Source organism: Paramormyrops kingsleyae, chromosome 16 (genome assembly GCF_048594095.1).
Source record: "Paramormyrops kingsleyae isolate MSU_618 chromosome 16, PKINGS_0.4, whole genome shotgun sequence".
NCBI lineage: Eukaryota > Metazoa > Chordata > Actinopteri > Osteoglossiformes > Mormyridae > Paramormyrops > Paramormyrops kingsleyae.
Window position 1 is genome coordinate 29,628,367 of NC_132812.1, and position 14,082 is coordinate 29,642,448.

Genomic DNA, 14,082 nt, shown 5'->3' on the forward strand with positions numbered 1-14,082 from the left:
TTTCACTTTAGCACTGAGTTCTTGTTGCGTGTTGATTGGTCAGTCTCCATTAATCATGTATGTGTCACTAATGTTAATGTGAAACAGCTGGATTAGACTTTCAACTGAGGAAACAAATCAGTCGAGTACAAAAACAACTGAACTGCATAGCCAAACACAGGAGCCTTTCAGTTTTAAAGTAGTTTGTAAAACCTGAAGCAGCTCAAAGTGTCCGGGGTGACATGGATTATCTGGTCGTCCTACTGGAATAAAGCTGCAGCTGTGTAGATGGATACTGCATGTCAGAATCAGTGGGAAAGATAACAAGCCGTAAGTTGGACCTTTTGTCAAGAGAGGCAGACTAATTCTGTTCCTCCATGTGAAAAGCAGAAGTTGTGACATAAGGGGACTTACTAAAGATAAAGGACTGTTTTGTAATATTAAATTTGTTAGCATGGAAGCTTCCAACAAGGCAGGTAAAATTCCAAAAAAATCTTCAAATGAAATCAATTCTACAAAGAAATTCCAGATAATTATTAAATAGTATGACCTCAAAACATAACATATGTTAATGATGATGCAATGTAATAATGTACAGTGTTCGTTGGACATTGTATTCATTTTGTATGATTCTCAACAAAAAGTGCAAACTGTTTGTCCATTTTCCCGATACTTGGTGTTATACAGTCATTAAAAATGCATCTATTTTTAGCTGTATGTGACTAAACACTTCAAAAGACTATTGTCTGTGTCCAGTGTCTATCAGTATTAAGCATAAAGCCCCCTTTTTTTTAAATGGAAATAACAGCCCGGATTTTAATCAGAGGCGCCAGAGACTTCTGATTAACATAAAATGGGAAACACTTTATTTGCAGACAGTTCACTTAATACATGAAGTTTATTTCCAAAGATACACTGTGGGTAAATGTTACCTGTTAGCCGTTAGGCTTTCATGTCTGCTTGTTCCATACTGCCAAATAGCCGTTTTTTGCAGAAGAAGACGTACCCGTTTCCTGGAACATCAACGGCCCCCACATTAACATCATTGTGAGAGAAGGGGAGGGGCTGGCTGTAATGGCTCATCTCAGTCTGTCCTGCGGCCAGCAGCGATGCACGTTACTGTGGCGGTGGGGGGGGGGGATTCCCCTTCTCTCACTGTTTCTCACCCCCCTCCCCCCTCTCAAATCATATTTCCATATTTACTTGTTACCCTTATCCCAATCTCAGCATAATTTCGGTGTTTGGGATACAGAACATGCATTTGTTGAACTTCCTTCATCTCATTTGTGCAATTATCAGCATTGGTGCTAAGAGGCTTTTGGTAAATACCTGTTGCTTACATATCAACTAGAAACAGTTTGAAGATAGGATATGCACTATTCAGTTTGTTCAATGCCTACAGCAAAGGTCAAACAATGTATCTTCATTCTTGCACTGATGTCACAAATCTGTTTGTAAAGTTTGTACTCTGCTTTTGGAGAGTCATTGGGACTGGGACGTAGAAACGTGATGCTTTTCCTCTCAGTGCCACATCAATGTTACTTCCTCCTCCGAGCCATTCTCTCTTAAATGTGATTTGAAGCGGTAAGTACACATTATTTTTTTTCCGCACAGAAAAACACGAATGATATCAGCATTCTTCCTTTAAGTACAAATTTTAGTATTACTATTATTGCAAAAAGAACACAAAGAACTATTTTAGTGGTGTCAATTAATGCAGATGGAAAAGTGATTTAGCAACCTTGCGTTTGGGACAGATTCGTTAGATGTTCATAGCTCACAAGGGCCTTTTCACTCCTCTGACAGGAGAAACACTGGTTTCCCAGCTCTTAGAAATATATAAATTCTCTCAGGTGATTTAGTTGTTAATTGTAACTGTTCTATTAGAGTTTCATTGTAAACACTTACACCTTTACAGATTACGCTACAGGATGCCATGGTTGTAATTATTATCAAAGGGATGAAACGATCGCAAAGGCCCACATGTTTTGTGGGTCGGGAGCTTTTTTGCCAGATGCTGGATATATGTGTTAGGAAAGTAAATTCAGAAGAAGTGCTCAAACTGAAAAGTAAGATAGACAGACAGACAGAAAGATCAATGAATGGCCGCATTTTCAAAAACGTATTCAGCATTCATAAGCATAGCCAAGGTTATTATTGAAAAGTATTGCAAAACTCAACAGAGGGTATTAAAAGATCGCTAAAATGAGTTGTCGCAAAACATTTCCCATAGTCTGTCACCTACTTTTTCTGTATTCTTACTTTATCGTCTTCCGCCATCACTTCAAAGTCGCACATCTCTTAAATTATAAGGTATGACTAATGCAGTGAGGAAAAAGGCATCAGAGACACTGTCACTGTTTTTATACTGCATGTGAACTTTGTTTAGCTTAATTTTGATGTTTAGTTTTAGGAATTGCAATTATTGTGGCTCAGTTGATCAAAGTAAACAAATATTGGGGCAATTTAAGTCATTTGCACCTGGTGACAATACAGGCTCCGTACCTCTGCTTTGGTATTTTAAGGTGTCCAGAGGATTGTGGAGAGAAGCCTCTGTGCCCTGTTTTGCACGCCAGCTCCCACCATGAGACTCACCAAAGTCACTCTTCTGCAAAAAACACAAACTGCAAGCTTGGCCAGTGACACTTTCACAGCATTAAACTAAATATATAAATAAATAAAGTTATCACATTATTAGTAATCAAGATGTTGATAATACTTCACTTGAGAGGGCTTAGATAATGTAGTATTATGCTATTACCTGCATATTAATTAACCACAAACTAAGTCTTAGTTACATTCTGATCCAACTGCTATCAGATTGATGGCAAAAACAGAATAAAGTGGTGTTTTGTTTCAATGATTGTGTTGCAGTCCAGCTGAAGAAGTATTTGCTTTCACTGTATTTGTAAAAATTGGTTTTGGTGTTAAATTAATATGCATTATGTTATACACACATTTCAGTTTGCTCTGATGCATGCATAATATGTGTAATTAAAAAAATTAAAAATATATTACTGAATATTTTCTGTTTTACAAAATCACTTACTAAATTGCAAAATCACCACTGTGTTGTGATTGATAATGAATGCGAGAGTACACTGATTTACCATAAATCGTGTTTATGAGTAAAGGAACCTAGATTTTTTTTTCTAAATGAATTCACCTTGAGTCACAGAAACCTTTCACACAGTTGAGATTACCCGTATTTCGGGCTATATTCAAATCTCACCTTGCCACCATCATATGTCAAGGCATCAGCAGAGAGGCAGATGATTTGCGATCTTGTTTTATTTCTCATTTATTTAACATTTAACAAAGGGATTTTTTTTGTTGCATCTGCAAACTGCTCTGAGTGTCCTTTTCAGGTAAGAGAAATACATTTATTAACTTTATTGATGTGAAAAATGAAACAACAAAAAAAATCATTGCAGAATGCAGGATGTTATTAACAGTCATGATATTTCATATGATGTACAGCAAAATGCAAATCTGATGACCTGCAGGATCAATAATGTATCAGATATTTCTTTCTCATAATTTTGCTGTCCTTATCAACCCATTTCACCACTATGAATGCTGATAGGGTGCAGTATAATTTATATGCACGTACATATACAGTACAGTATACATACATATATTCTAAATGTTCTGTCACATCAGAATAATATTATTAGTAAAGAGCGGGTAGTACAAAATAATTAATTTTAAACTGTAAAAAAAAATTTTGTAATGTTCCTATTTTATAATACACGTCATCATAATTTAATGATCCACACGTGTATTTCATGTATTAGTAACATGTTAACATTGTTGTTTTTTTTTTACATATTTATTACAATATAACATAATTTAACATTCACAAACAATCCCATGCTTTATGGATGATGATGTTTAATCATTGTATGTCTTTGTCTAAGTGATGTACAGCAGATGAGTTGAGTCACATACAGGTCTCGTGGAATGCATTGCTCAGTGCAGGTCTCCCATGTTCTACTGCAGTCACATTGCATGGTCCACTGCATTGTCCAGTGCAGGTCTTCCATGTTCTACTGCAGTCACATTGCATGGTCCACTGCATTGTCCAGTGCACGTCTCCCATGTTCTACTGAATCACATTGCATGGTCCACTGCATTGTTCAGTGCATGTCTCCCATGTCCTACTGCAGTCACATTGCATGGTCCACTGCATTGTCCAGTGCATGTCTCCCATGTTCTACTGAAGTCACATTGCATGGTCCACTGCATTGTTCAGTGCATGTCTCCCATGTTCTGCAGCAGTCACACTGCATGGTCCACTGCATTATTCAGTGCTGGTCTCCTATATTCTGTTGCAGTCATATTGTTTTGCCAGGCATTTTCTGTTGTGGTTTCCGGTAGCACAACATGAAGAAGCAATCTTTTCTGTAAGATTCCCAGCCTTATCTAAGAATGATAGAATCCTTGCATGTGCAGGATGTTACAAAACAGATAAACTTGTATTTCTAAGAATACAGTGATCCTGCTTTGGGGTTCAGGATGAGTAAACCTATTGCTACTTCTTGCTACTAGCCAAGTAGGATAGTTCAGTAAAAAATATAGTCCAACGTGCAATTTGTTTTACTAGCCAGCCAGCTAGTGTTCAGGTTCTTTTTTTTTTTTACTCAGCCTTTGTCTAAAACAATGTTTCCCAGCCCAGTTCTTGGGGACCCCCAGACAGTCCATGTCTTTCCTTCCTCCCAGCTCCCGGTGGTGTGTGACTCCTGCCTTTCTGTGTATGACTTTGGTATTTACTAATAATCAGTTAGAGAGCTACCTTTTTGAAATGTGTCAGGCACTGAAGGTCAAACACTGCGTGCAGTAAAAGTTCTGTTATAAAAACATAAGCTAAGAGGGAAACAAGTAAGTACAACTTAATACAGGGCTGAAGTGGAAGGGATGGGGCATTTCATTTCTGTTCCAGCTTCGAAGAGTTACACTGGTGTAGGTGCAGAGTACTCAGCTTAAGGCCTACAGATCCACATTCCAACCACATCACATGCTAAGGACCAAGGGGGCAGGGGGTGCTGGCCATAAAGTTTGCTATTGCTGGGGGAATTTGCCAAAGCAGGGGAGCAGGGTGGGGGGTCTGGGTGAGCGCTGGAGATAAAATTTGCCGTGGGCCACTTGTTGAGTACCTGGAGTGTAACTCGTGGACTGGTGTAACCCAACACAAAACCAGCGCCTGCAGGATGCGTCCTAATCATGTACTTTGCGTTGCTTCGGATTGGTTCTTATTTGCAGAGATTTTTTTTATGTTTAGTGTTTCATTACAAGATGAACATAGTCAAATAATTGCAAACACTTTTAAACTTTAAAATGATGTATATGCCCTGTTAGGTTAGCATTGTTTACAGAACAAGGTTTCAGTCTTTTACTTAGAAATACCTATTATCAAATATGTACTTGTTCTTTAAGATGCAGTTGAAGATTATTCACTAATGCACAGAAGTTCTTTGTCAAACCCAAACTCCTCCCTCCTCCTGAGCATTTTATTTCCCTTCACCTTGTAGATCTCTACTGCCTCACCATGACGCAGAACTTCAGCCCGAATCTCCTTGACAATACCACCTTAGCTTTTTTTAGGGACAAGTCCATGAGCGGCGCTGTGTCCGCAGCCTATGTCCTCATCTCGCTCATCAACTTCCCCGCTAACGGCCTCTCCATGTGGCTCCTGGTGTTCCGCACCTCTCCAAAGAGACCTTCCATCATATTCATGATCAACCTGACCCTCACTGACCTAATTATTGGCTGTGTCCTGCCCTTCCAAACCATCTACCTAATGAAAGGCTACAACTGGACCTTTGGGTCCAGGATGTGCAGCTTGACAACAGTCTTGTTGTATGCCAACATGTACTGTTCGATTCTGACCATGACCGCCATCAGCATTGACCGCTACATCGGAATCGTTCGGCCCATGAATTTCAAAAATGTTAGAAAGAATTTTTGGGCTGTGATTGTCTGTGTAGTTTTTTGGGCGGTTGTTTTGGCTGTACTGTACCCACTGGAGAGCACTGACCTGATGTATCAGGTACCCGATCTTAATATAACCACTTGTTTTGACGTCCTGAAATATAAAATGCTTCCAACAGTCAAGCACTGGATTCTTTACCTGATGATCTGGTGTGGCGTCTTATTCCTCATCCCCTTCATCATAACAATCTTCTGCTATGTGAACATCATCCACTCTCTAGCCAAGACGAGGAGTGACAGAAAGGACAAGGCCCTACGCCTGGCACTCTACGTGCTCCTTGTGTTCATAGTTTGCTTTGCCCCCAACAACATCCTTTTGGTGGCTCATGGCATTAGAAGACTCTTCTACGGTGACTCCTTGTACACGGCCTATAAGCTATCGCTCTCGCTTAGCTGCCTAAACAGCTGCCTGGACCCCTTCATTTATTACTTTGCTTCCAAAGAGTTTCGTCAGAACTTTAGGAAAGTGCTGGGATTGAAGAGAGCAAGGAACCAGGATTCATCCCAGCAGCACACTTCACACCATACCTTGCTGTCGATGAAATGACCGCCTTCGTTATTAACGTAAAACAGCCTAGTAGCTAGCTTTGAGATCTGCGATTTCTGCTGACTTTTGAGTCCAAGTATATGCGACAGCTGTAAATACACATATCAGCTTTAAGAGCAATCTGTGAATTTTTGTATCACAATTCACAGCTGATTTTATTACATTTATTACTATTCTCTAGTTTTGATGTATTTTTCATTGAAGACCTAATGATGTAATTTTGTAATTGAGTATTAACATGAGTATTAATATTTCAGATTCAAGACAATTATGATACTTGTTATGCTTCTTATCATATTATACTACATGATAATGTATATTATACGCTAAAAAGTCTCTTGTGGGCTACTTTGAGTATTTTGCCATTAGCTGTATTATCGTTATCATTACCATTGTGTTCTTTTTTGCATTAAAATGACATTAATGTAATATAAATTAGTATCAGTTGTGCTCTTAATGTTTTTTTAAATTACTATTTAAAAATGAATGCTGCCTTATTTTTAAGTATTACAGTTTGTGTTTAAATGTGAATGATTTAATCACATTGGGGCTCAGATTTATGCGGTAAGCCTCTACATTAAAACAACACCGGAAGTGGCATTTGCCTTCAGAAACCTTCTTTGTTTAGTTGAACACAAACATGTTGTCCAAACAGTTTACCACCCAAATTAATATCAAGCATTCAGTTTCCAGTAATATTAAATCTCATTCACTTCACTCTTTTTTTATTTTGATTTTTTAAACAGCAGTATAAATAGCTGAAACAGTTATATACTGCAAAGCAAAACTGTGGTTTCTATTCATTATTTATACAAATCCACTTATATTTTAATTCTGCCTATCATTACATCATCATTAATGAAGGTATCAGGCCTTCTCATCAGATGGAATGACCTGACAGATATAAAAAATGCAAAAAAGATGATACATGAAATGTATCGTGATTAGTTTTGAATTTGTGTAGCAATTATTTTTAATGACGTAAGAACCAAGCATTCAATTTAAAGTGAATAACCTTTTTTGTATATTTCTATTAATGTATAATTTATTATACATAATGTCCACAATGTTATGTTTTGACAAATATTCAATATGAAAGTAAAAATGTTTTATTTCAGTCTTGAGTACTGTCTTCATTTTAAAAATGGGTATAATAATTTAAAATCATGTTTTCAGTAATTATTTATATACTTGTATAGCTAAATACAGAAAAACTGGTTTTATGAGGATTAGGGCCACCATGAAAATATTATTTGAATTCTGACTTTAATGTCAGAATTCTGACTTTAATCTCAGAATTCTGACTTTTTTTTCTAAACTCAGAATTCTGAGATTAAAGTCAGAATTCAAATAATATTTTCATGGTGGCCCTAATCCTCTTCCGTAATTAGTATTAATTACCTAATGCTAAAAATGCCCACTGATAGTAGTGATATATGCTACAAAATGTCTTAACGATACACAGCTGACTTTTCAAAACTAGCCCAAGTGGTGATTTTTGTGAACATTGTCAAAGGCGGTCAAATTCAACCTCAGCATGAGTTTCAAATTCAGTGATTGTTCTGGGAAACTTAGCATATGATTCTGAGAAATAACAGAAAACCCAGAAGCTGTGACCTCATATTTTACACAAAGCAGATCGTATCCATTTAAACAGCTACAGCCAAACTCCGCCTCAGTAATTGTCAGGCTGTAGGTTTATCTTCCCACTCAAACACCCAACAGCATACATAGAATGCCGGTCTATTGCAAGGCATGGTTGTAAATTCATGTTCTTTGCATACCCATTAACCACTACCAGATCTTATACTTAGGCATTCACTTGTCACTCTGCAAAACTCTTAAGTTTACGATTATCTTTATTAATCTCAAGTTGTGGTGCATACAGCAGCAGGAACATACTGTAGTGCACAGATGAACATACAGCGGGGAAAATAAGTATTCGGTACACTGCTGATTTTTCAAGTTGTCCCACTTACAAAGAATGGAGAGATCTGTCATGTTCATCGTTGGTACACCTCAACTGTGAGAGACAGAATCTAAAAAAAATCCAGAAAATCACATTGCATGATTTTTAAATAATAAATTTGCAATTTATTGCATGGAATAAGTATTTGATACAATAGAAAAATAGAACTTAATATTTGGTACAGAAACCTTTGTTTATGCATACCCTCTCTGTAGTCCTTCTAAATACTGCAGCACCGGCGGGGCGCATTTCCCAGCATGCCCCGCGTGCAGTTGTAATTAGCCCTTGTTGTGTTGTTAATATTAATGGTTACATTTCCTTATTGTTGCACGTGTGTTTGCCCGTGTCTTGCGTGTACCCGGTCTGATCTCCGTGTCTAATTAGCTTACGCAAATATCCCACCGTGTATGCACCGTGTATGCATCTCAGAGTTTGGCGTCTGGCAACCTTCTGTTTCCCGTGTGTGACTGGTGCGGCGCTGGAGCGTTAATAAAGAGCGTTTTCTCCGACAAATGAGTCTCCGTGTTTCTGTTTGCTCCCGCGATGCCTCGGCCCGACGCCGCAATCCATATGCTATTTGGGTCTGAAATAGGTGTATTATTCTTGTTATTAAGGATGCACCGATCCGATATCTACAGTATATCCGTAGACTATATCGGTCCAATGATGGTTTAAATAGGTGGATCGGATGTCGGTAGCATTGGAGTGATCTATGGGACCAATATTTTTGAGTCTGTGGGACCAATAAGTTTTTCTGTATTTGTACACGCGCGGTTAAACCAGCACGTTTTGGACCACAGCACAGTATGGAGGGAGCTAACAACAAAATGTCATCTGTGTGGAGGTATTTCACTCTTGCTACACCAACAAGTTCCACGGTTGTTTGCAATATCCGCAAAGCCAATGTTTCGCGGGGAGGCAGCAGCACTACAAAGTATAACAAGACAACTGAAATGGTCTAGAACCGCCACTGGTCCTGGTCACGGATGTACCAGTGAGACGCACACTGACAATTTGTTCTCTTTTGAACTCCGATATGTTGTATTTTATGTACAGTTGTGCGATTGCACTGCTAATTCGACCTTTACACTCTGTTCTTACCGATGGAATGTGCAACCACACGTATATATAGGCGTGAAACCTCAAATACTATTTTGGTGAATGTTTCAGTTTCATCGTCCATCCTCTGTACATTTATGACTTTATACTTGCGCTGCTGCTGGCATGGTATGGTGAAGAAATAAAGTCTGGTCTCCATGCCTCCTTGGAAGTTTCTGCGGAAGCAAAGAGAGGAACTGTGGCAGTCAGAGATGGAGGACAGTCACGATGCAGGAGGTGCAGTTGATGGCCAACCAATGCAATTGTCAATGCTTGGGGGCGACGTCACCACAGCGGCCCTGTCCTCCATTTTACAGATGTTACAGCAATACCTGCCAAAAGCACAGCATTTAAGAGCAGAGATATGGCCATCTGCAGATCCAGCTGAATGTGATGCAGCAGAAACTGGAGGAGAACCAGGAGTGCCAGCTAGAACCAGGAGTGCCAGTCTAGCAAAACCCAAACCATACTGCCCAGGGGTCAACCTTATCTGATCTAGTGTCTCCAACGTCTAGTCCATCTGGAGGAGGTTCCTAGTCAAGAGCAGCCGTGATAAAGCTGGAGTAAACATGACATTGATCCGCCTTTCCGTTCCTGATTTACGTGCATTAAAGCCGCAGTATGCTGCCTTTCGCTTAGGTTATGTTTAACATTGTAGAATCTGTTCATTTACGCAGCAAATCCAGTTCCCAGGCTGCATTTTCAGGTTATATCATCACATTCTTCTCACTGTTATCTCACTAGTTTTTTGATGACTAGCTTCAGCCATTCTGGCAAAATGAATAAAGTAGCGAAAGTGAAAGTGAGCCTCTAGTGGCAGATCCCTCATTCTATGTTAAATGACAAGGGCTGATGATTAGACAATCATCACCTTAGACACAATCACCTTAGACAATCATCACCTAAGACACAATCACCTTAGACAATCATCACCTTAGACACAATCACCTTAGACAATCATCACCTTAGACACAATCACCTTAAACAATCATCACCTTAGACACAATCACCTTAGACAATCATCACCTTAGATACAATCACCTTAGACAATCATCACCTTAGACACAATCACCTTAGACAATCATCACCTTAGACACAATCACCTTAGACAATCATCACCTTAGACACAATCACCTTAGACAATCATCACCTTAGACACATTTCAACTGTGTTGGTCTTTTAACTCCCTGTTCCTTCTTTATTACATATTTATTGTATTGTTACTTTTTTTGGTCATATTACTTTCACTGCTTTTTTGGGGGGAAGCTGACCACCTTGCATTTCACTGCAGATTATGCTCTGAATGTGCACCTTGCATGTAACAAAACCTTTAAATCCTGGTACACATCCTGCCCGTTGCCTCGATCTACCGCTTACTTCCTAGTATAAAAACGAATGACCTCTGTTCTGATTTATGTTGTCTGTTGTGGGTTAGCCACAGGGTGCATTAGGCACTGAGTACTGACCTCTTTTGTTACTTCCCGGATGAGTTTATGCTTATTGTACCTTTAAACTGAATACCCGAAAAAAACAGTGTACAAGGCTATAGAAGAGATTTGTTTCCTGACAGTGTCTTAAGAGTAGTTGTCAGGTAGCGTAGCCCATTATCTGGATTCCATAAATGGTAAAAATCTCTACTTCTGTGTATGTTGATTGCTGATTTGGGAATAGCTTGATGCTTCTCCTGAAGGTGGTTACATGTCCTTCATGACAACTTTGTGCTTGAACTCTCATCCCGGTTTGGAAGTGAAGATATCTATGGTGCTTTTCCACTGCCACCAGGAACCAAGCTGTACCATACCCATACCAGGAACTGACGGTTTTACACTGCAAAGTATAGGAGCCGTGCCCGACCCGTACCTCTGATGACATGGGTACCAACCTGAGCTGGTTGCATCACCATCTGACTGGTTGAAATGCACATTCACAAAAACGTCCTCCATAGAATATAAATAAAGCTTGTCATATTTTTTGTAACTGTCAACAAAATGTGTATTTCTTCCTGCTACCCATCTAATCAACCCACTTATCCTGGTGAGGATCACAGAGTCTTAATTTTTATGGTTTTTATGATATTTTACAATATTATATAGTATACAGTATAGTATGACCTATTATATTTAATTTCAGTCTGAGACTCAAGACTTAAGAGTTCTTTAATGTCAACATATCCAAGTACACCATTATCATGGTACAAATACCATTATCCATGGGCTTCTTAAGGTGCTACACATAAATACAATTACAATAAATAAATGTTTAACATTTATAAATAAACATATATTATCAAAGTTGAAACAGCTTTAATTAGTAGTGTTTCTACCCATCACATTTTGCCATGATACAAATGCAGTTATATAAAAATGCGTTACTATGTGGCGTAAGCACTTTCATGGGATGTAGCCTTAACACATACATCTATTTCAATATTCACTATACGGAGCCTTATTTCCCATCATCCTTATTATGATTACTTATGGCCAAGTCTAGTTGGTACTCTAGACACCACTAAACAAGAGTGTGACACAACAGCCCACAAGGAAGTAGTAATGCACCAGCAGGGAGCGATCAACACCACGTAGACCTACAGTAACCATGGTTTCCTCAGAACTAAATACAAGGATGTGGCTGGCAGTAACTGCTCCAATCAGGGGATGGGATTGTCTTTAAGCTACGCTTTTTCAGTAGAAAAAGGAAAGGGTTACCTCTGTCCATGTGACTTCTGGAGCCCACAGGACAATCGGTAATTGTTCCTGACTTTTTGCCTCTTTCCTTAACTATGACTTTTTGAGGTGTTTTGGTGTCATCAATAAACAGACAATGGAACATACTACAACTGGACCTCAGTCAGCTCCAATACAGCATGCAGGAAGGATGGAACTTTGCAGCTATATTGTTAAGATTAAGGAGTTTATTGTCATATACATGGTAAAAGAGTCCATGCTATGAAAATCTTACCCTACATGTTCCAACTGGACACAGCTGACACAGATCAGACATAAGACACAATATCAAACACATAAACATGTATAGTGCAGTAGACAAATATACATAAAATATATCAATATGATACAAATATGAAAAAGTCATTCCTCAAGTAGAGGTAGATAGATTGTGCAAAGTCTGCAGAATTGTCCTGTGTGTGTTGGAGGGGCACTCACTGCACTCACTGCACTCACAGCACTCACTGCTCACAGGTAGGTTTTATCAGCAAAGTCAGGTGTTGGGGGGTGGGGCAGTGAATGCAAGTCGCTGACAAGCCTGATGCCCTTTGAGTAAAAGCTGTTCTGCAGGCGTGTGGTCCTTCGTTTCACACTTGCGTCGCACCTATCTGACGGTAGGAGTGTGAACAGCATTTATGATGCCGCAGGCCATCCTAGTGTGATAAATGTCTTCTAGTTATGGCAGAGCTGCACCTGTGATGGTTTGTGCTCCTCATCACTCGTCCCAGATCTTTCTCTTGCTTTGCAGTGGAATGACCAAACCAACCTGCGATGCTGCTGGTGAGAATGCTCAGTACCCCTGTAGAAGCTCTTAAGGATTCTGGCTGGCGTGCAACATTTCCTCAGCCACCTCAGGATATACAGATGCTGTTGAGACTTCCTCACCAGCTGAATGGTGTTCTGGGACCAGATGAGGTCTTCACTTCATTTAACATGAAGGAATTTAAAGACTATTGCTCTCTCCACATCCATCTCACCCGTGTGTAGTGCTGTGTGATGTTATTGTCTCTTGTGTGGATCAACAATCTTCTCCTTAGTCTTGCTGGTATTTAAGGAGAGACTGCTGTCCTGACACCCCTCTACTAAACCTGCCACCTCCCTCCTATAGGATGTCTCATGAATCCTGTTAACAAGTCCAATGACCATCGTATCATCGGCAAACTTGATGATTCTGGTGTTGTTCTAGGAGGCAGTACAGCTGTGAGTGAGGAGGGTGTGGAGCAGGGGGATTACTGCACAGCCCTGGGGAGTTCCTGTATTGTGAGTCTGTGTAGCAGAGTTCCACCACAAAGGTCGGATCTGAGGCCTGTGTGAGGGACAGACTGAATGTCTGCAAAGACGTCAGCTGATACTGAAGAATAAGCTCTGAGCGCACTGTGGAGGTCAAGGACTAGAGGAAAGGAAATGACCCACAGTGGAATTTCCCGGCACCCATACAACTCATATTTCTTAAGAATCTAATTTCTTAAGTTAGTTGGTCATGACAAATCCGTAATACAGTGTGTCCCATCCTGGTACTCGGGACCTGGAGAAAGCCCTCATTTCTGTTCCCTCTGCTATAACACAAGTCCTGTGAACTACTGTTCTGAAACTTTTAATAAGAAGGTTAGGGTTGAGGTTAGGGCTGGTCCCACCCTTTTCTGAATTTGTTTTTAATCCAGTTGTCATTTGTTGTTTTAGTTCCCTAATGACAGGGGGCCAGCTCTGACCGAGGACAAAGCTCAGCTTTTACTCTTTTTGACTCCAACACATACTTTAGGTATCCCCTTACTAAA

At 39.6% G+C, this 14,082-nt stretch overlaps 1 protein-coding gene across 2 annotated transcripts; it reads left to right on the forward strand.

The window, feature by feature from the left end:
- Positions 1-218: 218 nt before the first annotated feature.
- LOC111856265 (P2Y purinoceptor 8-like) lies at positions 219-7,634 on the forward strand. 2 transcript variants are annotated; one of them, XM_023836065.2, is made up of 2 exons: positions 219-309; positions 5,511-7,634. In XM_023836065.2, the coding sequence occupies exons 1-2, from the start codon at positions 279-281 to the stop codon at positions 6,515-6,517; spliced, it is 1,038 nt and encodes a 345-aa protein (XP_023691833.2). In that variant the 5' UTR covers positions 219-278; the 3' UTR covers positions 6,518-7,634. The 2 variants fall into 2 exon arrangements, with proteins under 2 accessions (XP_023691833.2, XP_023691834.2); XM_023836066.2 differs by lacking the exon at positions 219-309 and adding an exon at positions 1,218-1,300.
- The last annotated feature ends 6,448 nt before the right edge of the window (positions 7,635-14,082 follow it).